Source organism: Macaca thibetana, chromosome 1, assembly GCF_024542745.1.
Source record: "Macaca thibetana thibetana isolate TM-01 chromosome 1, ASM2454274v1, whole genome shotgun sequence".
NCBI classification, from domain to species: domain Eukaryota; kingdom Metazoa; phylum Chordata; class Mammalia; order Primates; family Cercopithecidae; genus Macaca; species Macaca thibetana.
In genome coordinates this window covers 1851718-1874430 of record NC_065578.1, presented here as the reverse complement: position 1 = coordinate 1874430, position 22713 = coordinate 1851718, and the positions used below count along the sequence as shown (strand labels likewise).

Genomic DNA, 22713 nt, shown 5'->3' with positions numbered 1-22713 from the left:
CCAGCTAAGCAACCTCAGCCAAATCATTTCACCTCCCCAGGCCTCAGTTTCCTCCTCTGTAAAAGGAGGAGGGGGCTAAACAACCAATGGATCACAGAAGAAATCACATGAGAAGTTAGACAATGCTTAGAGACAAGTGAAAATGAAAACCACACACCCCAAATTATGAGACACAGGGAAAGCAGTGCTGAGGGGGAAATGTATAGCTGTAAATGCTTCCAGTAAAAAACAAGAAAGATCTCAAATCGACAATCTAACTTTACAACTTAAGAAACTAGAAAAAGAACACATGAACAGAAAGAAAAAGAAAGAGAGAGAGATTACAGCAGAGATCAACAAAACAGAGGATCGAGAATAGAGAAAATCAATGAAAACAAAAGTTTGTTCCTTGAAAAGATAAAATTTGACCAACTTTTTGCCAGGTGGACTAAGAAAGAGAAAACTCAAATTATGACAATCAGAAATGAAAATGAGGTTATTATTACCAATTCTACAGAAATAAAAAGAATTATAAGATAGTAATAGGAACAATTGCAAGCCAATAAATCAGCTAATCTAGATGAAATGGATAAATCCCTAGAAACACAAAACCCACCAAGACTAAATCATGAAGAAACAGAAGATCTGAATAGACCTATAACTAGTGAAAAGATTGAGTCAGTACTCAAAAATCTCCCAACAAAGAAAAGGCCAGGACCTGATGGCTTCACTGGTGAATTCTACCAAACATTTAAAGAACTAACACCAATCCTCAAAGTTTTCCAAAAAATAAAAGAGGAAGGAACACTTCCTCACTCAGTCTATGAGGCCGGCATTACCCTGATACCATAGCCAAAGACACTACGGGAAAACTACAGACCATTATCCTGTAAGAATATTGAGGCAAAAATCCTCAACAAAATACTAACAAAACAAATTCAGCAATTTGTTAAAAGGATGACACACATGACCAAGTGGGATTTGTTGCTAGAATGCAAGAATGGTTCAACATACAAATGTCAATTAATGTAATATACCACATTAACAGAATGAAGGGGGAAAAATGATCATCTCAACTGATGCAGAAAAGCATTTGACAAAATTCAACACCCTTTTATGATAAGAACACTCAACAAACTAGAAAGAGAAGGAAACTGCCTCAATATAAAATCCATATAAGAAAAACCCACAGCAAATATCATATTCAATGATGAAAAAGAAAAGCTTTTCCTCTAAGATCAGGAACAAGGCAAAGATGATCACTTTTGCACTTCTACTCAACGTTGCACTGGAAGTTATAGCCAGAATAATTAGGCAAGAAAAAATTACCAAGCATCCAAATTTGAAAGAAAGAAATAAAATTATCTCTGTTCTCAGATCTTATATGTAGAAATCCCTAAAGATTACACACACACACACACACACACACACACACACACACAAACCTGTGAGAACCAATAAATGAATTCAGCAAAGTAGCAGGATATGAAGGCAACACAAAAATCAGTTCCTTTTTTATACATTAATAATGAATAATCTAAAAAGGGAATTAAGAAAATACAGTCACCACTTGGTATCCACATGGGATTGGTTCCAGGACAACCCTCAGATACCGAAATCCCCATATACTGAAGTCCTACAGTCAGCCCTGTGGAAACTCCAACCCCTAGATATGAAAAGTTGGCCCTCCGTATATGCGGGTTTCACATCGCAAGAATTGATCTGCATTTGACTGTGGATTCAGAACCCGCCAATATGAAAGGCTGACTGTATTTATTGAAAAAAATTCACATATAAGTGGACCCACATAGTTTTAACCCATGTTCAAGAGTCAGCTATAATTCCATCTACAATAGCATTAAAAAGAATAAAATACTTAGGAATTAACCAATGAGGTGAAAGATTTGTGCAATGAAAACTACAAAACATTGCTGAAAGAAATTAAAGAAGACATAAACAAAGGAAACACATTCCACGTTCATGTATTAGAAGACTTCATGTTGGTAAGACGTCAGTATTACCCAAAGTGATCTACAGATTCAATGCAATATCTGTCAAAATCTCAATAATGCTTTTTACAGAAGTAGAAAAGATAAATTCTAAAATTCCTATGGAATCTCAGGGGACTCCAAACAGCCGAAACAATCCTGAAAAAGAACCAACAAGCTGGAGGACTCACACTTTCTGATTTCAAAACTTACTACAAAGCTACAGTGATCAAAACAGTGTGGTACTGGCACAAAAACAGACACAGAGACCAATGGAACAGAATAGAGAGTCGAGAAATGAACCCTCCCATATACAGTCAAATGATTTGACCAAGACCATTCAATGGGGAAGGGACAGTCTTTTCAACAAATGTTGCAGGGAAAACTATGCAAAAGAATGAAGTTGGACTCTTTCCTACCACCACATACAAAAATTAATTCAAAATGGATCAAAGACCTAAAACTATAAAATTATTAGAAGTAAGCACAGGCAGAGGCTTCACAACATTGGATTTGGCGATGACTTCTGGGCTACAACACCAAAGGCACAGGCAGCAAAAGAAAAAATAAAGTTGGATTTCATGAAAATTAATTTTTTTGTGCACCAAAGGACACTATTATAACAGAGTAAAAAGGCCACTGACAGGATGGAAGAAAACCACAATATTTGCAAGTCACATATCTGATAAGGAATATCCAGAATACACAGAGAAGTCCTAAAACTCAACAATAATAAAGACAAAAACCCAATTCAGAAATGAGCAAAGGACTTAAACAGACATTTCCCAGAAAAAGATATACAAATGGACAATAAGCACATGAAAAGATGCTGGACATCACCAATCATCAGGGAAGCACAAATCAAAACAACGAGATATGCCTCACGCCTATCAGGATGGCTACTACGAAGTTTTTAAAAAGAAAATAACAAGCACTGGTGAGGATGTGAAGAAACTGGAACTTTCTGCACTGTTGGTGGGAAGGTAAAATGGTGCAGCAGCTATGGAAAACAGGATTGCCATTTCCCAAAAAGCTAAAAACAGAACTACCAGCTGGGTGTGGTGGCTCACACCTGTCATCCCAGCACTTTGGGAGGCCATGGCAGGCAGATCACAAGGTCAGGAGATCAAGACCATCCTGGCTAACACAGTGAAACCCCTTCTCTAATAAAAATACAAAAATTAGCCAGGTGTGTGGTGGCACGTGCCTGTTGTTCCAGCTACTCGGGAGGCTGAGGCAGGAGAATTGCCTGAACCCAGGAGGCAGAAGTTGCGGTGAGCCAAGATCACACCACTGTATTCCAGCCTGGGTGACAAAGCAAGACTCCAGCTCCAAAAAAAAAAAAAATAGACCTACCATATGATCAAGCAATTCCACATCTGGGTCTACATCCAAAAGAAATGGAGGCAGGGTCTTTTAGAGACATTTGTACACCATGTTCATAGATGGCATCATTGTTCACAAGAGCTTGGATGTGGAAGGCACCAAGTGTCCACCGATGGATGGGTGGATAAGCCAAACATGTTCTATCCATACAATGGGGAATTATTCAGCCTTAAAAAGGAAGAGAATCCCAGTACACACTACAACATGGATGAACCTCGAGGACATTGTGCTCGGTGAAATAAGCAGCCACCACAAAGGGACAAACACTGTGTGATTTCCTTATATGAGGTTCCTAGAGTCATTGAATCACAGAGACAGAAACCAGAATGGTGGGTGCTTGGGATTGGGGGAGGGGAATGGAGCAGATTTAACGGGGACAGAGTTTCAGTTTGGGAAGATGAGCTAGTTCTGGAAAGGGATAGTGGTGACGGCCACACAACATGAGGAATGTATTTAATGCCACCACACTGTACACATAAAGATAATTAAGAGAGTAAAAGTTATGTATATTTAACCACAATAAAAACAAATTGGAAAAAGAGGAGGGTGGGTGCTGCCCCTCCTGGGGATCAGAGGAGGCACCCTGGGGATGTGCCAGGTGCTGCCTGGCCCCTCCCCTGCCTGTCTCCCCCCACAGTGCTCCCATCAACCTTGAGTGAATGCAGGTGGGGCGGGAGAGATGCGGCTGAACAGTGGTTCCTCCAGCCTATAAACAGCCAGGACAAAAGGGACATCCCCTGTGATCTGCTGGCCACGGTCTTGGGTACCAGCCTGAGCTGTCGACTCAACAGGATGCAGGGCAGGGGCGGGAGGGTTCCACTCCCAGGCCCATGACAAGAGGCTGTCACAAGGGAGACCTGCCCTGAGGCAGCCACAGCTCCGGGGCCCTGTACTTTCTCGCTGGAGGCTGCCAGAGACGAGGGCACTTTCCAGCCAAGAGCAGTGTTGAAATTGGCTGTCTGCCCTGATGCTTCGCTGGGTGAAAGCACAGCACAGAGGCAATGTGCCTCCCAGGGTTTCTGATTTTCTTAAGGGCTGGAGTTCCAGGAAGCAAGGAAAAGCAACTCTAGAGGCCAGGAGGACGACAGCTCCAGAGGCCATGCTTGCTGCTGCAGGGCAGGCTGCCAGCCCAGGGCACCAAGTTTCCCCCAAGCCCACTGGCAGGCCTGACTTCCATGCCAGGCTGGGCCCCAGGGAGGGAGACATGCATTCGGGGCTGGGAGCCAGCTCTCTGCCTGCCCTTTCCTGCACTGGACAGACATCTGTGGCTGGCAGGGACACGCCCATTTAACAGCTGGATGTGGCTACAAGGGATCCTTGGAAACCTACCTACAGGTAGGTGCTGGAACCTCCTCCAAGGGGTACCATGGGATCCTGTCCCTTCCTCCCGCTCTGTCCAGAGCCACAGGGCCAGAGGCAGGGAAAGTCAGCCAGGATGTCGGAGGGCTAGCGTGTGGGAGTGATGGTAGGAGCAGGAGCCCCTCGCCCCATCATGCCTGTGAACTTGCGCATCCAGGAGGTGGGCCGATGCTGCGCCTCCCCCATGCCCTCTGCCTCTTCACCCTGAGAGGAGGACATGGCACAGGCTTGAGACTGTGAGCTCTGAGTCAGCGCTGGGGCTCAGCAGCAGGCCCCTCCTCTTGGCCAACAACCCTGTCCTGTCTCTGGGCCTTGGTTTCACCCCGGGGAACATGCGGGGTGCTTCTTCCAGGCTGTCAGATGCTCCCCGGGGGTGTGGGGTGCTGCTCCAGGCTGTCAGATGCTCCCCCGGGGGTGTGTGGGGTGCTTCTTCCAGGCTGTCAGATGCTCCCCGGGGGTGTGAGGTGCTGCTCCCGGCTGTCAGATGCTCCCCGGGGGTGTGGGGTGCTGCTCCAGGCTGTCAGATGCTCACCTGGTGGAAAAGGACAGCACACATTCCAGGAATTCAGACACTAACCTGGAGGCAGGACTTGTCCACACTGTCGGATGCTCCCCTGGGGGTGTGGGGTGCTGCTCCCAGCTGTCAGATGCTCCCCTGGGGGTGTGGGGTGCTGCTCCAGGCTGTCAGATGCTCCCCTGGGGGTGTGAGGTGCTGCTCCCGGCTGTCAGATGCTCCCCTGGGGGTGTGAGGTGCTGCTCCCGGCTGTCAGATGCTCCCCTGGGGGTGTGGGGTGCTGCTCCAGGCTGTCAGATGCTCCCCTGGGGGTGTGAGGTGCTGCTCCCAGCTGTCAGATGCTCCCCTGGGGGTGTGGGGTGCTGCTCCAGGCTGTCAGATGCTCATCTGCCAGTAGAGGTGCTGTTTTACGCTGCCAGATGCCCACTTTGGGGTGAGGGTGCTGTTCTAGGTTGTCAGATGCTCCCCTGGGGGTGAGGGTGCTGTTCTGTGCTGTCAGATGCTTACTTAGAGAACTGTGGTTCTGTTCCAGGCTATCAGATGTTCACCTGGAAGCAGGGTGCTTTCCCAGGCTGTCAGATGCTCACCTGGGGGCAGTGGTCTTGCTCCATGCTGCTAGAATCTTACCTGGGGTTGTGTGGTGCTGTTCCAGGCTGTCATATGCTCACCTGGCGGTGGGCCTGGAGTTCAAGGCTGTCAGATGCTCATCTCAGGCAGGGGCTTGTTTTAGGCTTTCAGATGCTCATCTGGGGGTGTGGGGTGCTGTTTCACACTGCCAGATGGTCACCTTGGGATTGGGGGTGCTGCTGTGTGCTGTCAGATGCTAACTGTGGGTAGGCACTGCTCTTCCAGGCTATCAGATCCTCACCCAAAGTTTTAGGGTGCTGTTCCAGGCTGTCAGATGCTCACCTGCACGTGGGGGTTCCATTCCAGGCTTTTAGCTGCTCACCTGACTGTGTGGAGTGCCTATCCAGGCTATCAGATGCTCACCTGCAGTGTGGGGTGCTGTTCCAGGCTGTCAGATGCTCACCTGCAGTTGTGGGGTGCTGTTCCAGGCTGTCAGATGCTCACCTGCAGTTGTGGGGTGCTGTTCCAGGCTGTCAGGTACTCACCTGCAGTTGTAGGGTGCTGTTCCAGGCTGTCAGATGCTCACCTACAGTTGTGGGGTGCTGTTCCAGCTGTCAGATGCTCACCTGCAGTTGTGGGGTGCTGTTCCAGGCTATCAGATGCTCACCTGCAGTTGTAGGGTGCTGTTCCAGGCTGTCAGATGCTCACCTGCAGTTGTGGGGTGCTGTTCCAGGCTGTCAGATGCTCACCTGCAGTTGTGGGGTGCTGTTCCAGGCTGTCAGATGCTCACCTGCAGTTGTGGGGTGCTGTTCCAGGCTGTCAGGTACTCACCTGCAGTTGTGGGGTGCTGTTCCAGGCTGTCAGATGCTCACCTGCACGTGGGGGTTCCATTCCAGGCTTTTAGCTGCTCACCTGGCTGTGTGGAGTGCCTATCCAGGCTATCAGATGCTCACCTGCAGTGTGGGGTGCTGTCCCAGGCTGTCAGATGCTCACCTGCAGTTGTGGGGTGCTGTCCCAGGCTGTCAGATGCTCACCTGCAGTTGTGGGGTGCTGTCCCAGGCTGTCAGATGCTCACCTGCAGTTGTGGGGTGCTGTTCCAGGCTGTCAGATGCTCACCTGCAGTTGTGGGGTGCTGTTCCAGGCTGTCAGATGCTCACCTGCAGTTGTGGGGTGCTGTTCCAGGCTGTCAGATGCTCACCTGCAGTTGTGGGGTGCTGTTCCAGGCTGTCAGATGCTCACCTGCAGTTGTGGGGTGCTGTTCCAGGCTGTCAGATGCTCACCTGCAGTTGTGGGGTGCTGTTCCAGGCTGTCAGATGCTCACCTGCAGTTGTGGGTGCTGTTCCAGGCTATCAGATGCTCACCTGCAATTGTGGGGTGCTGTTCCAGGCTGTCAGATGCTCACCTGCAGTTGTGGGGTGCTGTTCCAGGCTGTCAGATGCTCACCTGCAGTTGTGGGGTGCTGTTCCAGGCTGTCAGGTACTCACCTGCAGTTGTAGGGTGCTGTTCCAGGCTGTCAGATGCTCACCTACAGTTGTGGGGTGCTGTTCCAGCTGTCAGATGCTCACCTGCAGTTGTGGGGTGCTGTTCCAGGCTATCAGATGCTCACCTGCAGTTGTGGGGTGCTGTTCCAGGCTGTCAGATGCTCACCTGCAGTTGTGGGGTGCTGTTCCAGGCTGTCAGATGCTCACCTGCAGTTGTGGGGTGCTGTTCCAGGCTGTCAGGTACTCACCTGCAGTTGTGGGGTGCTGTTCCAGGCTGTCAGATGCTCACCTGCAGTTGTGGGGTGCTGTTCCAGGCTGTCAAGTGCCCACCTGAGGGCAGGGAGCTCTTTCCCACCTGTCAGATTCTTATGTGAAGTTGTGGGGTTCTGTTCTATGCGTTCCCAGGTGAGCATCTGATAACCTGGAACACATCCTTCATCCCCATGTGAACATCCAAAAGCCTCTAAAATGCACCTTCCATCCCCAGGGGAGGATCTGACAGCCTGGAATGGGACGCCCAACCTCAGGGGAGCATCCTCACCTGGGTGCGGTCACTGCTGCTGTAGGCTGTCAGACGCTCACCCAAAGGTTCGAACGTCGATCAGGCTTTCAGATTCTCACCTAAGTGTGCAGGTGCCATTCTAGGCTGTCAGACGCTTACCTGGGGATGTGGATTGTTGTTCCTGGCTGTCCAGTGATCACCTGGGGCTCTGGGGTGCTGTTTTGTGCTGTCAGAGGCTCACGGTGGGTTTGTTTCAGGCTGTCAGATGCTCACCTGAGGGGAAGTGCTATTCCAGGCAGTCAGATCACCTGTGGGTGGGGGTGCTGTCCCATGCCATCGGATGCCCACCTTGGGGTGTGTGGTGCAGTTTCCAGTTGTCAGATGCTCATCTGGTGGTGGAGGGTGCTGTTTCAGGCTGACAGATGCACACCTGGGTGTAGGGGAGCCGTTCCAGGCTGTCAGATGCTCCCCTGCGCGTGCAGGGTGCTGTTTCCGGTTTACAGAAGCTCACCTGGGGGCGTGGGTGCCGCTCCAGGCATTCAGATACTCACCTGGGGGTGTGGGGTGCTGTCCCATGCTGTCAGATGCTCACATGGGGACGTGGGGTTCTGTTCCAGGCCATCAGAGGCTCATTTTGCGGTGTGGGGAGCCATTCAATGCTGTCTGGTGCTCACCTGGGGGTGTGTGCTGCCCTTTCAGGGTGCCAGATGCTCACCTGGGGCTGTGGATGCTGTTCCGGCTGTCAGATGCTCACCTGGGGGTGGAGGGTGCTGTTTTATGCTGTTGGATCCTCACCTGAAAGAGTGGGGTTCTGTTCCAGGTTGTCAGACACTCACCTGGGGCTGGAGAATACTGTTCCAGGCTGTCGGATGCTCCCTGGAGGTGAGGATGCCATTCCATGCAGTCAGATGCTCAGCTGGGGGTGTGGGCGCTGTTCCAGGCCATCAGATGCTCACTTAGAGGTGGGGGGGGTGCCGCTTCAGGCTTTCCGATGCTCACCTGAGTGTAAGGTGCCGATTGAGGTTCTCAGCTGCTCACTGAAGGTGTGGGCTGTTGTTTGAGTCCGTCAGAGGCTCACCTAAGTGGTGGTACCATTCCAGGCTGTCTTATGGTCACCTGGTGTTTTTCCGGCTGTGAGATGTTCATCTGGGGGTGGCAGGTGCTGCTCTGGGCTGTGAGATAATCACCTGAAGGTTGGTGGGGGGTGATGCTGTAGGGTTTCAGATGCTCACCTGGGTGTGGGAGTGCCTTCCCAGGCTGTCAGATCCTCTCCTGGGGTGCAGGGTGATGGTCCAAGCTGTCACATACTCACCTGGAAGTGTGGGGTGCATTCCAGGTATCAGCTGCTCACCTGCGGGTGGTGATGCCGTTCCAGGCTGTCTGATGCACACCAGGCAGGAGGGTGCTTTTCCTGCTGTCAGGTGCTCACCTGGGGGTGTGGGTGCTGTTCCAGGCTCTCGGACACTCACCTGAAGGTTGAAGTGCTGATCCAGGCTGTCAGATTCTCAGCTAAGTGTGCTGGTGCCATTCTAGGCTGTCAGATGCTCACCTGGATGTGTGGAGTGCCATTCTTGGCTCTCAAATGATCCCCCGGGGATGGAGGGTGCTGTTTTACACGGTGAGATGCTCACCTGGGGTTGTGGGGTCCTGTTCCAGATTGTCACAAGCTCACCTGAGGTTGGAGAATGCTGTTTCAGGCTGCTACACACTCACTCGTGGGCATGGATGCCATTTCAGGCTGTAAGATGCTCACACGAAGGTGGGGGTGCAGTTCCAGGCTGTCTGATGTTCCCCTGGAAGTGTGGGGTGCCGTTCCAGGTATCAGCTGCTCACCTGCGGGTGGTGATGCCGTTCCAGGCTGTCTGATGCACACCGAGGAGGAGGGTGCTTTTCCTGCTGTCAGCTGCTCACCTGTGGGCTGTGGGTGCTTGCTGTTCCATGCTGTCAAATGCTCACCTGAGGTGGGGTGCTCTTCCAGGCTGTGAGATGCTCACCTGGGGGTGCTGGTGCTGCTCCAGGCTGTCAGATTCTCGCTGGGCGATGTGGGATGCTGTTCCAGGCTGTCAGATGCTCACCTGGGGATTGCGGTGCCATTCCAGGCTTACAATGTTCCCCTGAACATGTGATCTGCTGTTCCAGGCTTTCAGGTGCTTACCTGGAGGTGTGGGGTACCGTTCCACCCTGTCAGATGCTCACCTGAAGGTTCAAGGGTCGATCCAGCCTATCAAATTCTCACCTAAGTGTGGTGGTGCCATTCCAGGCTGTCAGATGCTCACCGGGGCGTGTGGGGTTCTGTTTTGGATCGTTGCAAGGCCACCTGGGGCTGGAGAATGCTGCTCCAGTCTGTCACACCCTCACCTGTGGGCGTAGGTGCCATTCCAGGCTGTCAGATGCTCACCGGGGCGTGTGGGATGCCCTTCCAGGCTGTCAGATGCTCACCTGGGAGTGTGCGGTGCCGTTCCAGGCTGTCCGATGTTCACCTGCGGGTGTGGGGTTCTATTCCAGGTTGTCAAAGCCTCACCTGGGGTTGGAGAATGCTGTTTCAGGCTGTCACACATTCACCTGGGGGTGTGGATGCCATTCCAGCCTGTACAATGCTCCCCTGATGGTGTGGGGTTCTGTTCCAGGCTGTAAGACGCTCCTCTGGGGATGTGGGGTGCCATTCCAGGCTCTTGACAGCCGTATAAACTGGATATAATCCATGAGCAAATGTTTCCAGACACCAAACAACAGGCAGCAAAGAGCTGCGACCCTGAGAGACAGGAGGCCGCAGGAGGCAGGCACCACGCACCCCGGTTCCCTGCCTGGGGAGACATTTCTGCTGCTGCCCATGGAGGGTGGCAGTGGATTTCTGAGCTGTGGGGACAGAGATTGGCATCCCAGCCTGCTTTGTGGCTGGAATTTGTATCGAGGGTAATGGAGGAGAGGGGAGGAGAGGGGCTGTGTGGGGAAGGGGTATCTATGTGTCCATGGAATTCTTCACAGGTCCTTGTCTGCAGCCTGGGCTGCACAGGCAGGGGCAAGACTCAACTGCCCAGCAGTGACCACCTGTTGTGGGGCCAAGAGCTGAATGGGGGTACCAGGGTCAGGCAGGGCTGGGATACACTGGAATTCTAACCCAGCCAGTGCAGAGAGGCTTTCTGAACATCTTGGGCACTCAGTTGAGACTCCAGAAAGGTCACACCCTAAAATTAAGATTATACTTTAGGACTAAGTTCAAAAAATAATCCTTCCCTAACAAAGTACAAGATAAAGCCTGTCAGGGCCAGAATGATCCACCAGTAATCTACCTGCCCACCAGAGTGAAATCAGCCCCCTTGCAGGACAGCACCACAGCCCTGTCTACCACATGCCAGACACAGAGCCCAGCACAAAACCAAGAACTGCTAGGCACGCAGAGAACCAGGGAAATGGGACCAATAATAAGAGAAGAAGCACTTCATAGAAACAGACCCGGAGATGGCTTAGATGTTTGGAATTTACACACAGGGGCTTTTAAAAGCAGTGACATAAACATGTAAAAGAACTGTTTGCTATAATGAGTGAGCTGATGGAGAATTGTAGTAGAGGAATGCAAAAAAAAAAAAAAAAAAAAAAAAAAAACTGTAATAATCAAGTGGAGATCCTAGAGCTGAAAAGCAGAATATCTGGAATTAAAAACTCACTAGGGAGGCATATCAGCAGATCTGAAACTGCCAAAGCAGGACTAGTGAACTCAAGGATAGACCAAAGAAAATTATCCAATCTAAGGAACAGCAGGGGGAAAAAAAAAAAAAACTCCGTTTCAAATGATGAGAGCTGAACTGAGCATCATGGCTCACATCTGTAATTCCAGTACTTTGGGAGGGTGAAGTGGCAGCATCACTTGAGCCCAGGAGTTTGAGAACAGCCTGGGCGACAGAGTGAGACTCCCTCTCAAAAAAAAAAAAAAAAAAAAAAAAGAAATTTTTTTTTTTAGAAGAGATGGAGTCTCACTCTGTCGCCTAGGCTGGAGTGCAATGGCACGATCTCAGCTCACTGCAACCTCTGCCTCTTGGGATCAACCAATTCTCCTGCCTCAGCCTCCTGAGTAGCTGGGACGGCAGGCGCGTGCCACCACGCCCAGCTAATTTTTGTATTTTTATTGTATTTTTAGTAGAGACGAGGTTTCACCATCTTGGCCAGGATGGTCTCGATCTCCTGACCTCTGGATCCGCCCGCCTCGGCCTCCCAGTGTGCTGGGATTACAGGTGTGAGCCACTGCACCTGACCTCTAAAAAACTTTTAAAAATTAAAAAAAAAATGAAGAAAACTTCAGCGACCAATGGGACAATTTCAGGCCATCTAGCATACGTGTGATTGGACTCCCAGAGGATAGGGAGAACGAATGGGGCAAATATACACAGGTACTTGAAGAAATAACAGCAGAAAAATTCCCAAGATGCTCAACAAATCCCGAGAGGAAAAGCACAAAGAGAACCACCCCTAAGAAGGCACATCTTGGTCAAGTTCCTGAAAACAAAAGATAAAGAGAACATCTTAAAAGCAACCAGAGGAGTGAGTAAATGACATACAACCATGTGAGCGACAGCAGATTTGTCCCGGAAACAATGGAATCCAAAAGACAGTGGGACAGCACCTTTAAGGCACTAAAAGAAAAAAGTACCAACCCAGAATTACCCATATTGTTAAAATGTCCTTCAGAAACGAGGGTGAAATTAAAGACCCGTTACACAAATGGAAGCTGAGAGATCCGTCATCATTGAACGGTACCACAGCAGATCCTGAGGGAAGGTGGTGAAATTGAAGAGAACGGATGCCTGATAGAAATTCTCTGCTGGAAGAAGTGAAAGGCATCTGCAAATACAAAAGGATGTATTTATTTCTTCTTTTAATTGCTTTGAACAAAGCTATCTAAATTAAAAATAGGCTTGGTGTGGTGGCTCACACCTGTAATCCCAGCACTTTGGGAGGCCAAGGTGGGAGGATTGCTTGAGACCAGGAGTTCGATACCAGCCTAGGCAATATATCAAGACCCCATTTCTACAAAAAGTTTTTAAAATTAGCTGGGTGTGGTGGCATGCACCTGTGGTCCCAGCTACTCAGGAGGCAGAAGTGGGAGGATCACTTAAGCCCAGGAGTTCAAGGTTGCAGTGAACCAAGATCACACCACTGCACTCCAGCCTGGGCAACAGAGAGAGACCCTGTCTCAAAATATACATTATAATTAATTGACTTGAAATAATGCACTATATGAGGAAATGTATTGCTCAGTGTATGACAACAATAACACAAACTGTGGGATAATGGAAGTTACTGCTGTGGGGATCTCACATTTTAGGTAAAGTGGCACCATATCAACTGTACATAGTCTGTGGTAGGGTGCTCACCTGGGAGCTGGGGGCTTGTTCATAGCTGTAAGGCTACGTATTGTAATTTGCAAGGCAATTGCTAGAAAGATAATATACAGAGGCAGAGTTAAGGCCAGGTGCAGTGGCTCACACCTATAATCCCAGCACTTTGGGAGGCCGAGGCAGGTGGATCACTTGAGATCAGGAGTTCGAGACCAGCCTGGACAACATGGTGAAACCCCATCTCTATTAAAAACACAAAAATTAGCTGGGCATGGTGGTGGTACACCTGTAATCCCAGCTACTCAGGAGGCTGAGGCAGGAGAATTGCTTGAACCTGGGAGGTGGAGGTTGCAGTGAGCCAAGATTGCACCACTGCACTCCAGCCTGGGTGACACAGCGAGACTCCATCTCAAAATACAAATAAGAAATAAAAATTAAAAAACAAGAAAGAAAGAAACAAACAAACAAGCAAATAGGACACCTGGAGAACCAATAGAAGGAGGACAGCCTTGAAGAGGCTCTAGTGGTCCCCTGCTGATGGCCAGGTCAAAGGTCAGATGCAAATGACTTATCCTGATCAATCCACTGATCACCAGCACTCCCCTGAACAGGCCCAGCCTCTGCCCTGGCTTCCCGTGTGTGGTCAGGGCCTCTGCAAACCTCTTCTCCCTCCCCGCCTCCAGATGGCATGCCCAGTGCTGGGCTCTCCTACCCACGTGCCCACCAGCCTCAGGCACCAGCCCAAGTCCAATTCTGCACCCTGCAGTCTCTCCCTCAGGGTGTGCCTTGGCCGGCTCCACCCTGATCTCTCCCTTGGCAGACCTCTGACCTCTGCCCCAACTGGCTGCCACCCCGTGTCCTGCCTTGTGTTGTGCACCAGATGGGCTGGGCACCCTCCTTCCGCCGCTCCTGGGAGTTGTGGGACGGCAGTAACTGGGCTTTCTACACTTCCGGCGTCCCCAAGGCCACACGCACTGGGAGGAGCACCCGGATACCCACGGAGATCCAGCATCCCCCGCTGGGAGGTGACAGATGCCTCTGTGGGGAGGGACAGGCGTGGAGGGAGCCAGCTACAAGCTGGGAGATCGAGGGACCCAGGGAGGGCTCGCAGACCGCAGGCTAATCAGATGGAAATTAGCAGCAATTGGCCTCAGAAAAGGGGTTCTGGGCCTGACAACTTTCAGGGTCAAGGTCAGCGAGCTGGGTCCTTTCAAATGCTAACCAGAATCAGGAGGGATGGTAGGAGGCTGCAGCCACAGGAAAGCAGGAAGAGGCAGGAAGCTGGATGTTCAGACCCTCTAGGATCCCAAGGAGAAGATCAGGGAATGAAAAAGACAGAGCCAGCCCTCCTACTCTGACCCTCCACCCAGTCTCTCCACCTAGGACAACTCTGCACCCGCCCACCCTCCCACCTTGCAGGAAGCCGTAGACGACATCCTCTCTGCTCTGAAGCTCGGCCCCGGGACCGTGGTCCCTGAGCTCCGCTCTCTGAAGCCGGAAGCCCAGGCTCTCATCACACAGGGCCTCTACTCCCGCTGCCGGGCCCTTCTGAGCCAGCTGCTGGACACTGGGGCCCCTCTCAAGGACGAGGACACCCAAGGCCTCCTTGCTGTGGGGCAGGCGCTGATCAAAATCGATGCAGGGCAACTGGACTGGCACCTCCTCCTGGTGGACATTCTCATGGCACGGGGTATGTGGCAGCCCCAAGGTGGGAAACACAGGGTCTGGGCTTCTGTCCCTGCTCCTCTGACCTCTGTATCCTTTTCTAGAAAATGGAAGAAAGAGACGTGGACCACAATAGCTTCCAAGGTCCCTTCCACCCCAAATCCCCTGGCCTCTGGCCCTGCTCCCTGTGTGAGGCCTGGTGTTCAAAAGCCTCTCCTCTCTTTACCCGGCTGGCTCTTTGCTTGCAGTGGAGGAGAAACCGAGGCATGATCTTGGCCCATAAAAGGTCTCGGACTCTCGGCCCCCTCATTGATTCACGCACCTCCAGCTGTTGTTTATCAGGCACCCATGGGATGCCAGGCCCTGTTCCAGGAGGAACTGTCATAAGCCCTATGTGCCAACATGCAGGCCTTTCCTGCAGATTTCCACATCCCCCTGGTGATGTGGAAACCATTTCACCGCTAATTCCCAAGGCAAGGTCTCTCTGCAGTCTGCATTTGCCCACCAAGGGCTTCAGGGACCCCAGGGCTGCTCCCCGCGTGCTAGTCTGCTCCAGCAGGCCCAGAGTTTGCCTCTAGTTGCTCGGGAGAGAAAGCAGCCCCTTGTAGTGTCCATGGTGAGGGGGCTCAGCATCGTGGAGTGGGATCAGAGGTGAGTCCCTGTGACCTGCCTGGAATCACGGTGCACCTCTGCTCCCAGCTCCTTCTTCCTGGGGCTGAGCCATCATCACCTCCCCGAAAGCCAGTATAGGGCAGGGAAGGAGCCGCCAGCAAGTCTGAGCTCTCTTGCACCTCTGCCCCACCCACACACTGACTGTCCCTCCTGAATCCCTGACAGGCAGCTATGAGGAGGCTGGCACCCACCTGGAAAAAGCCCTGCACCCTGCCCCAACGTCAGAGGCAGCCCGGGCCCGGCTGGGCCTGCTCCGGCTCAAGAAGGGAGACGTGCCAGCAGCTGCAAGGGACCTGCAGGGCCTGGCCGAGGTGGATGCCCCGGATCTCAGCTGCCTGCTGCATCTCCTGGAGGCCTCAGAGCGGCAGAGCCTTGCCCAGGTGCGCAAAGAACCCCACGGATCTCCCACGCCAACCTTCCCCAGCACACAGGCATGAGACCCCTGGGCCGTCCACCCGGGCAGCCCTTCTTCAGTCTCTGCGGTTGGGTTTTCAGTTGGGTTTGGGGTGGGGTGGGAGACACCCAGTTCTGGCCCAGGAAGACAGTCTCTGGCCATCTTGGCCCTACAACCCCACCGACCTCTCAGCCTCTTTGTATGGGATGTATAAGCCACAGGTGACTTGGGTGCAAGAGAGGGAAGGGGACCTTGCCCTCAGGGCCAGACTGAGCCAGCCAGGGGCACCTTTCCCGGCAGGAAGCCCACCCCAAGCCCAAGGCAGGCCTGGAGAAGGCACGTGGGGGCAAGGCAGGCTGGGAAAAGGCACGTGGGGACAAGGCAGGCTGGGAGGCCAAGAGCACAGCAGGCTTTGAGGTCCCAGAGACTCAGAACTACACCCCGGCGGGGCCCGGACAGGATTTCACCTCTTTAATGCTTCCTGACACCAGCAGGTTCTAGCACTCGGGGGCCACTTAGGAAAACAGAAACCACGCTAGGAAGAACAGAGGGATCTCATGGCGGGGTCGGGGCTACACCAGTGTTTAAGGGGCAGTTCGGTGATGCGGAGGGGGCGCCGCCGCTCTGGGCTGAAGAGCAAGGCTGAGATCGGGTTACCGGGACCTGGAGGAGACGGCCGGGCTGGGGGGGTCTCAGAGCTCCCAGAGGGACTGGGGGTTTCGGAGCCAGGAGGAGGGGGCTGTGCTGGGGTCTTCGAGCTGGAAGGAGGGCATGGCAGGGGGCGGGAAGCCTGGCTGGGGCCATGGTCCTGGAGCCCAGAGGCGGCGGCTAGATGGGGTCTCCTGGGCGGGGGTCACGGAGCCCGGAGGCGGGGCTGGGCAGGGGTCTCCGAGGCTGCAGACTGGGGCTGGGCGGGGGCGCCAGGAGGCGGCTCCTGGTCGAGGCAAGAATCTGCGGGACGCGAAATGGTTGCCTGGAGACGCGGACCGACCCGGAAGTGAGCCGACAGCGGTTTCGCCCCGCTTCCTGCGCCCCGTGCCCCGGCAGGCGGACCCCTCCGGGTGGCACTGCGCCTGCGCGGCCCGAGCCGCGGGATCAGGGGCATCTGGGGTCAGATTGAGCCCCCTTCCCCGTGGGGGCGGCCTGGGGGCTCCCGGGGTCCGACAGCTGCTCGGGGCCGCGCCCTCCTGCTGCCATGGACCTGGCCCAAATGTGCGGGGCCTGCGTGGGCCGAGGCTTCGCGACCATCCGGGGCCGTGAGCTACGTGTCGGGGGCGGGGGGGGGGGTCAGGTGCCTCGGCCCGGAGAGGGGCGGCCCCGCGGGCCGCACAGCAGGCCAGGGACGTGGGTTCGAGCCCCTGCCTTGCTCGGCGCCGCTCACAGCTGGCAGAAGAGGCCACACTGTGCCCCGCGGGAGCCCAGCAGCAAAGCCGGGGCCGTGGGACCCCCTCGCTCCGAAGCACGGACCCTGGGCATGGACCTGGGCTTCACCCCCTGCAGCCGCGCCCGGCGGGGTCCTGAGTGCGCTGCGCTCCCCGCGGGAGGGAGCGTCGAGGACCGCCTGGCTGCTGGAAGAGAGGCAGGGCCAGCGAGAAAGGCGGGGCCTGCATCGTGGCGTGTTCCTCAGGCGGTGGGGAGCCCTTGCAGGTTCTTGAGCAGAGGAGGAGCCCAGTGAGGCGAGCGGATTTCTGGTCGTGGTTGACTCTGTGAAGACACTGGGTCACAGATGAGGCGATTGGGTCTGGGTGGGTTCAGGAAAGTGCCTGGGAGGAGTGGGGGCACAGACAGGCCTAGTCAGCAGCCGCCCACAGCAGAGGCTGTGCCCTCCGTCCATCAGCCCCAGGAGGAGGGTCTAGGGTGCTCAGAGACCAGGCAAGGGCCATATCTGCCACTGTCCTGAGACCTGGGACAGCCTTCAGAAGGTGGGCAGAGTGGAAAGGTTGGGCAGCAGCCACCTCAGAGGGCCTGTTGGAGAGGTGACTTGGCCCAGAGGGACGGAGGGAGGAGGCTGCTGTGGTCACCCAGGCAAGGGAACCTGGGCCCAGCTGGTGGGGTGGTAGGGCTGCCAGGAGGGGACCATGAGAAGGTAAATCCAGGTCCCTGATCCGAGGCCCAGGGAGAAGAGCGGTGGGCAAGGATGCCAGACCTTGGACTGCCGCTGGACCTCCAAGGGTCAGAACAGCACTTTGGCAGCTTCTGGGGCAGTGAGAATTACAGGGAAGGGTCCTCTACCCTGGGTCCCCCCTCCTGCCCTTGCCCGTGGTCAGCCAGCCCCTCCAGAAGCAGCGGGCAGCTCCTGTGCAGCCCGGGGCCCTGCCCTACCCAGGGAGCCAGCAGAGGCTGGCTTTGCAGAAGAATGCTGCGGGGCAGGGGCGGCCGGGCTTTTGAGGCTGACCCCACTCTCCCTGCCTCTCTCTGTGTCCTCTGTGCAGGCTGCAGCCTGGGAAGCCGGCACCCTACTGGACGCAGGGCAACCCAGGCGGGCGCTGGGCTACTGCTCACTGTCTGTCCTGGCCGGTGGCAGCAGTGCCTGTCACCTGCGTCTGCGAGCCACCTGCCTGGCCGAGCTGCAGGAGTTTGGCCGGGCCCTCAGGGACCTGGACCATGTGCTCCAGGAGACTCTGGGGGACAGTGACCTCCCAAGGCGGGCAGAAGACTTCTGCTGTCAGGGTCGCCTGCTGCTGAGCCTGGGGGACGAGGCAGCCGCCGCAGGGGCCTTTGTCCAGGCCCTGAAGCTAGCGCCCACCTTGGCCCAGAACAGCCTGCGCAAGCAGCCAGGCCGGGCCCCCACCGCACGCGTGTTCCTCCTTCGCGGGCAGCGCTGCCTGGAAGAGCAGCGTCACCCAGAGGCCTGGACGGCGGCTGAGAGTGGCCTCCTGGTGGACCCCGACCACCGTGGCCTGAAGAGACTGAAGGCCAGAATCCGGAGGGAGGCATCCGAAGGCTGCTGGCTCCAGTGACTGGGCCCGACCCCCTCCCCGCCCTAATCACGGTCCCACCCTAGCACCTCACCCAATGTCTAGGCCCGGGAGTGCACCCAGCTCCCCAAATCGGGGAGGTACCCACCTTGCCCTCCCCACACCCCCTTCCCAGCCCTCCCCATATCCCCCTTCCCAGCCCTCCCCACACCCCCCTTCCCAGCCCTCCCCATATCCCCCTTCCCAGCTCTCCCCACACCCCCCTTCCCAGCCCTCCCCATATCCCCCTTCCCAACCCTCCCCTTCCCAGTCCTCCCCATATCTCCCTTCGCAGTCCTCCCCATATCCCCCTTCCCAGCCCTCCCCACACCCCCTTCCCAACCCTCCCCACATCCTGCTTCCCAACCCTCCCCAAATCCCCCTTCCCAGCCCTCCCCCACCCCCTTCCCAGCCCTCCCCACACCCCCTTCCCAGCCCTCCTCACACGCCAATTCCCAGCCCTCCCCACAGCCCCTTCCCAACCCTCCCCACATCCCCCTTCCCAACCCTCCCCTTACCAGTCCTCCCCATATCCCCCTTCCCAGCCCTCTCCACATCCCCTTCCCAGCCCTCCCCACACCCTGCTTCCCTACCCCAGCATGAGTCAGTGTTGGACAGCCAGCCTCACGCCTTTTTGCCTTGGGAAGGAAAGGGGACAGCTTCCTACTTACATGAAGGGACCATCCTAGAAGCTTCACAGTCCCTTCTACCACCAGCAACCTCATCCCGGAAGTTGGGGCCCTCTTGGCCTACACCTGGGGCTCAGACCTTGAAGCAGCAGCCCCAGGTCTTGTCCCTGGTCTGGGATCCTACAGGTTGGACAGGATTGAGGCCAGACCCCTGGGGCCTTTGGGGAGACGGTACCAGCCCCAGAAGCCCCTCCTTGGCTGTGAAGCTGCATTTTGCTTGGACCCTGGCCTGAGCCTGGGGCCGGCTTCCAGTAGAGCCTGGACCCTCCCCAGAGACAGAGCTCCCAAATGGGCCCAGCCAGCCCATACCCCAAGCTGACCTTTCAGGGTGCTTTTCATGGGGGTCCTTCATCGAGAACCCAGTGTGCTGGGGGTAAACTCCCTCCCTCCTCCACAGGCCCCTCCCTTCCAAGCAGAGGGACCACCGAGGGGCCCTGATGAGCACAGTCCCCAGGCTCCCCCCAGACTTGTCTCCCAAAGCTGCTGGAAGGTATCGGTGGTTCCACAGAGCAAGAGAACAGCTGGTTCCTATACGTGGGTTAAACGTCCCCAGGCCTTGCAGCTGCCAGTGAGCTCGGGGACTTCTGGGTGGGGCAGAGGCGGCCAGCCTTTGCCCATCACTGTGAGTGTCACAGACTGAGGCCTCAGCCCAGGGCTTTCTCTCGTGGCCATGAGTGAGAGACAAGCTGGGCGGGCTGGCTTGATGCAAAGCGTGCCCCCGAGCCCTGCCTGACTTCACCCTGGGGAGACAAGGCCACCACCCCCGTCCTGGCTTCTCTCTCCTCCTGGGCACTTGCATTTGTCATCAGCTCTAGGGGATCATGGAGGTTGCAACCCCAAAATTCAGACAGGTGACCTGGCCAGTGACACTGGTGACAATGGTCACCTGCCACACAGCCTCTCAGCTCAGGTGGCCACACTCCTCTGCCCCTGCCCCCTTCCTCTCCCAGGTGAATCTTGACCACACCTGTGCCATTCTCTCTTGTTCAACTCTGCAATAAATCTAAAAAAAAAAAACTCTTTTTAGGAGAGTGAAAGGAAAATAAATCTTGGGGCCCGAAAATCACTAAGCTAAAGGGAAAAGTCAAGCTGGGAACTGCTTAGCGCAAGCCTGCCTCCCATTCCATTCAAAGTCATTCCCTTGCTCCCTGAGATAGATGCATATCTGATTGCCTTCTTTGGAAAGGCTCATCAGAAACTCAAGAGTGTAACTCCATGTTACGTATGTTGATTGATGTCTCATGTCTTCCTAAAATGTATGAAACCAAGCTGTGCTCTGACCACCTTGGGCACATGTTGTCAGGACCTCCTGGGGCTGTGGCACAGGTGTGCATCCTTAATTTTGGCAAAATAAACTTCCCAAATTGACTGAGACCTGTCTCTGATTTATTGTAGTTCACAAGTGAGGGAGCAGAGGCTCCAGCTACGGGGGATGGGCTGGTGGCTCAATGACACAGATTCTGGGGCAGTGGGACCACCAGCCCCTTTCCCTCCTGTCCTGGATACCCAGAGCCTGACTTCAGAAGGCAGCTGGCAAGAAAGGTGGGGACCCCAGAGGCCCGGCTGTCGTCCCAGCACCCTGTGTGCCTCAGAAATGCTGGTGAGCCTCTTCTGACCTGTGCGTCTTCTCTAAGTGGGGCTCCTCATTCCTGCCCAGAGCGTAGCTGGGCAGACTTAGGGGAGAGGCCCTGCTCCCAGTGGGCAGAGGAAATGCCTGTTGGGCATGTCTGGGCTGCACCAGAGCACAGGACCTGCCACCAGTAGCCCAGCCTGAGAGTGTGGGGCAGTCACAGGCAAGCATCTCCAGGGCCTGAGGGCAGCCCCCACGGCAGGGTGGACACAGCAGCCTGGGTGAGGGCAGTCCTGCAGCAGTGTGGACAAAGGCTAGTGCCCTTGAGGCACACCCTGGCCCCAGGGCTGCTACAGGAAGCACTTCCCTGACCCCCGTCCCACCTGCCTCCATGGATCCCTGAGCCAGGGCTTCTCTCCGGATCTCCACATCCCACAAGCTACCCCGAGAGCAGGACAGGCAGGGAACACCCATTTTCCCCCAATCTCCCTAGGAGATGGGATTAATGTCCACCTCCGAGGTGCTGGGCTCTGGCTATGCAGGTGTCTGGGGAGGACTATCTATGCAGGTATTTGCAGGGGATGGTCTGTGTGGGTGTCTGGGTGAATGGTCTGTGTGGGTGTCTGGGTGAACGGTCTGTGTGGGTGTCTGGGTGAATGGTCTGTGTGGGTGTCTGGGGGGACGGTCTGTGTGGGTGTCTGGGTGAATGGTCTGTGTGGGTGTCTGGGGGATGGTCTGTGTGGGTGTCTCGGGGGACGGTCTGTGTGGGTGTCTGGGGGGACGGTCTGTGTGGGTGTCTGGGTGAATGGTCTGTGTGGGTGTCTGGGGGGATGGTCTGTGTGGGTGTCTGGGGGATGGTCTGTGTGGGTGTTTGGGGGATGGTCTGTGTGTGTGGGTATCTGGGTGGACGGTCTGTGTGGGTGTCTGGGTGAATGGTCTGTGTGGGTGTCTGGGTGAATGGTCTGTGTGGGTGTCTGGGGGATGGTCTGTGTGGGTGTCTGGGTGAATGGTCTGTGTGGGTGTCTGGGTGAATGGTCTGTGTGGGTGTCTGGGTGAATGGTCTGTGTGGGTGTCTGGGGAGATGGTCTGTGCGGGTGTTTGGGGGACGGTCTGTGTGGGTGTCTGGGGGACGGTCTGTGTGGGTATCTGGGTGAATGGTCTGTGTGGGTGTCTGGGGAGATGGTCTGTGTGGGTGTCTGGGGAGATGGTCTGTGTGGGTGTTTGGGGGACGGTCTGTGTGGGTGTTTGGGAGGATGGTCTGTGTGGGTGTTTGGGGGGTGATCTGTGTGGGTGTTTGGGAGGATGGTCTGTGCGGGTGTCTCGGGGGAGAGTCATCTGTGCAGGTGTTTTGGAGGTCTGGGTTTGCACTGCCCTGGGCACCTGCAAGTCTGTGGTGTCCAGTGACTGGGGTAGGTCTAGGGGTCTGCGGTCTCCTTGGCCTTTAGCCTCTTTTCCCAGTTTCTCTTGTCTGGCAGGTGCCAGGCTAGCATCCGAGCCTCCTGCTGTCACCTAGAAGCAGGGAGAACCCGGGAATAAGGGGTCCCAAGTTTCGCAGCCCAGGTCACCAGGTGGTCTTGGGCCAGGCTGGGGGCTGCTGGGCTGGGCAGGCCTCGGGTTGGGGAAGGAGGAGCATGCACATGGCCGACCTTGGGGAATT

The 22713-nt window shown here is 55.0% G+C and overlaps 1 protein-coding gene and 1 long non-coding RNA gene across 17 annotated transcripts in view; one reads left to right on the top strand and one right to left on the bottom strand.

Moving 5' to 3' along the window:
* The window catches only part of TTC34 (tetratricopeptide repeat domain 34), a 36546-nt gene extending 17602 nt beyond the window's left edge, over positions 1–18944 (top strand). Inside the window, exons 6-8 of the mRNA XM_050801001.1 lie at positions 14529–14799; positions 15612–15826; positions 18273–18944. Coding sequence (XP_050656958.1) covers positions 14529–14799; positions 15612–15826; positions 18273–18800 — 1014 coding nt within the window. The 3' untranslated portion in view covers positions 18801–18944. The remainder of the gene's footprint in view (positions 1–14528; positions 14800–15611; positions 15827–18272) is intronic.
* On the bottom strand, positions 6151–7691 carry LOC126961656 (uncharacterized). 16 transcript variants are annotated; one of them, XR_007728392.1, is made up of 7 exons: positions 7400–7691; positions 7319–7358; positions 7196–7277; positions 6869–7114; positions 6502–6665; positions 6380–6419; positions 6151–6297 (listed from the first exon to the last, which is right to left on the bottom strand). It is a non-coding gene; the product is annotated as an uncharacterized LOC126961656 (long non-coding RNA). The 16 variants fall into 16 exon arrangements; XR_007728563.1 differs by having other exon boundaries at positions 6543–6665; XR_007728450.1 differs by lacking the exon at positions 6380–6419 and having other exon boundaries at positions 6151–6338; positions 7400–7481; positions 7564–7691.
* Positions 18945–22713: the final 3769 nt, after the last annotated feature.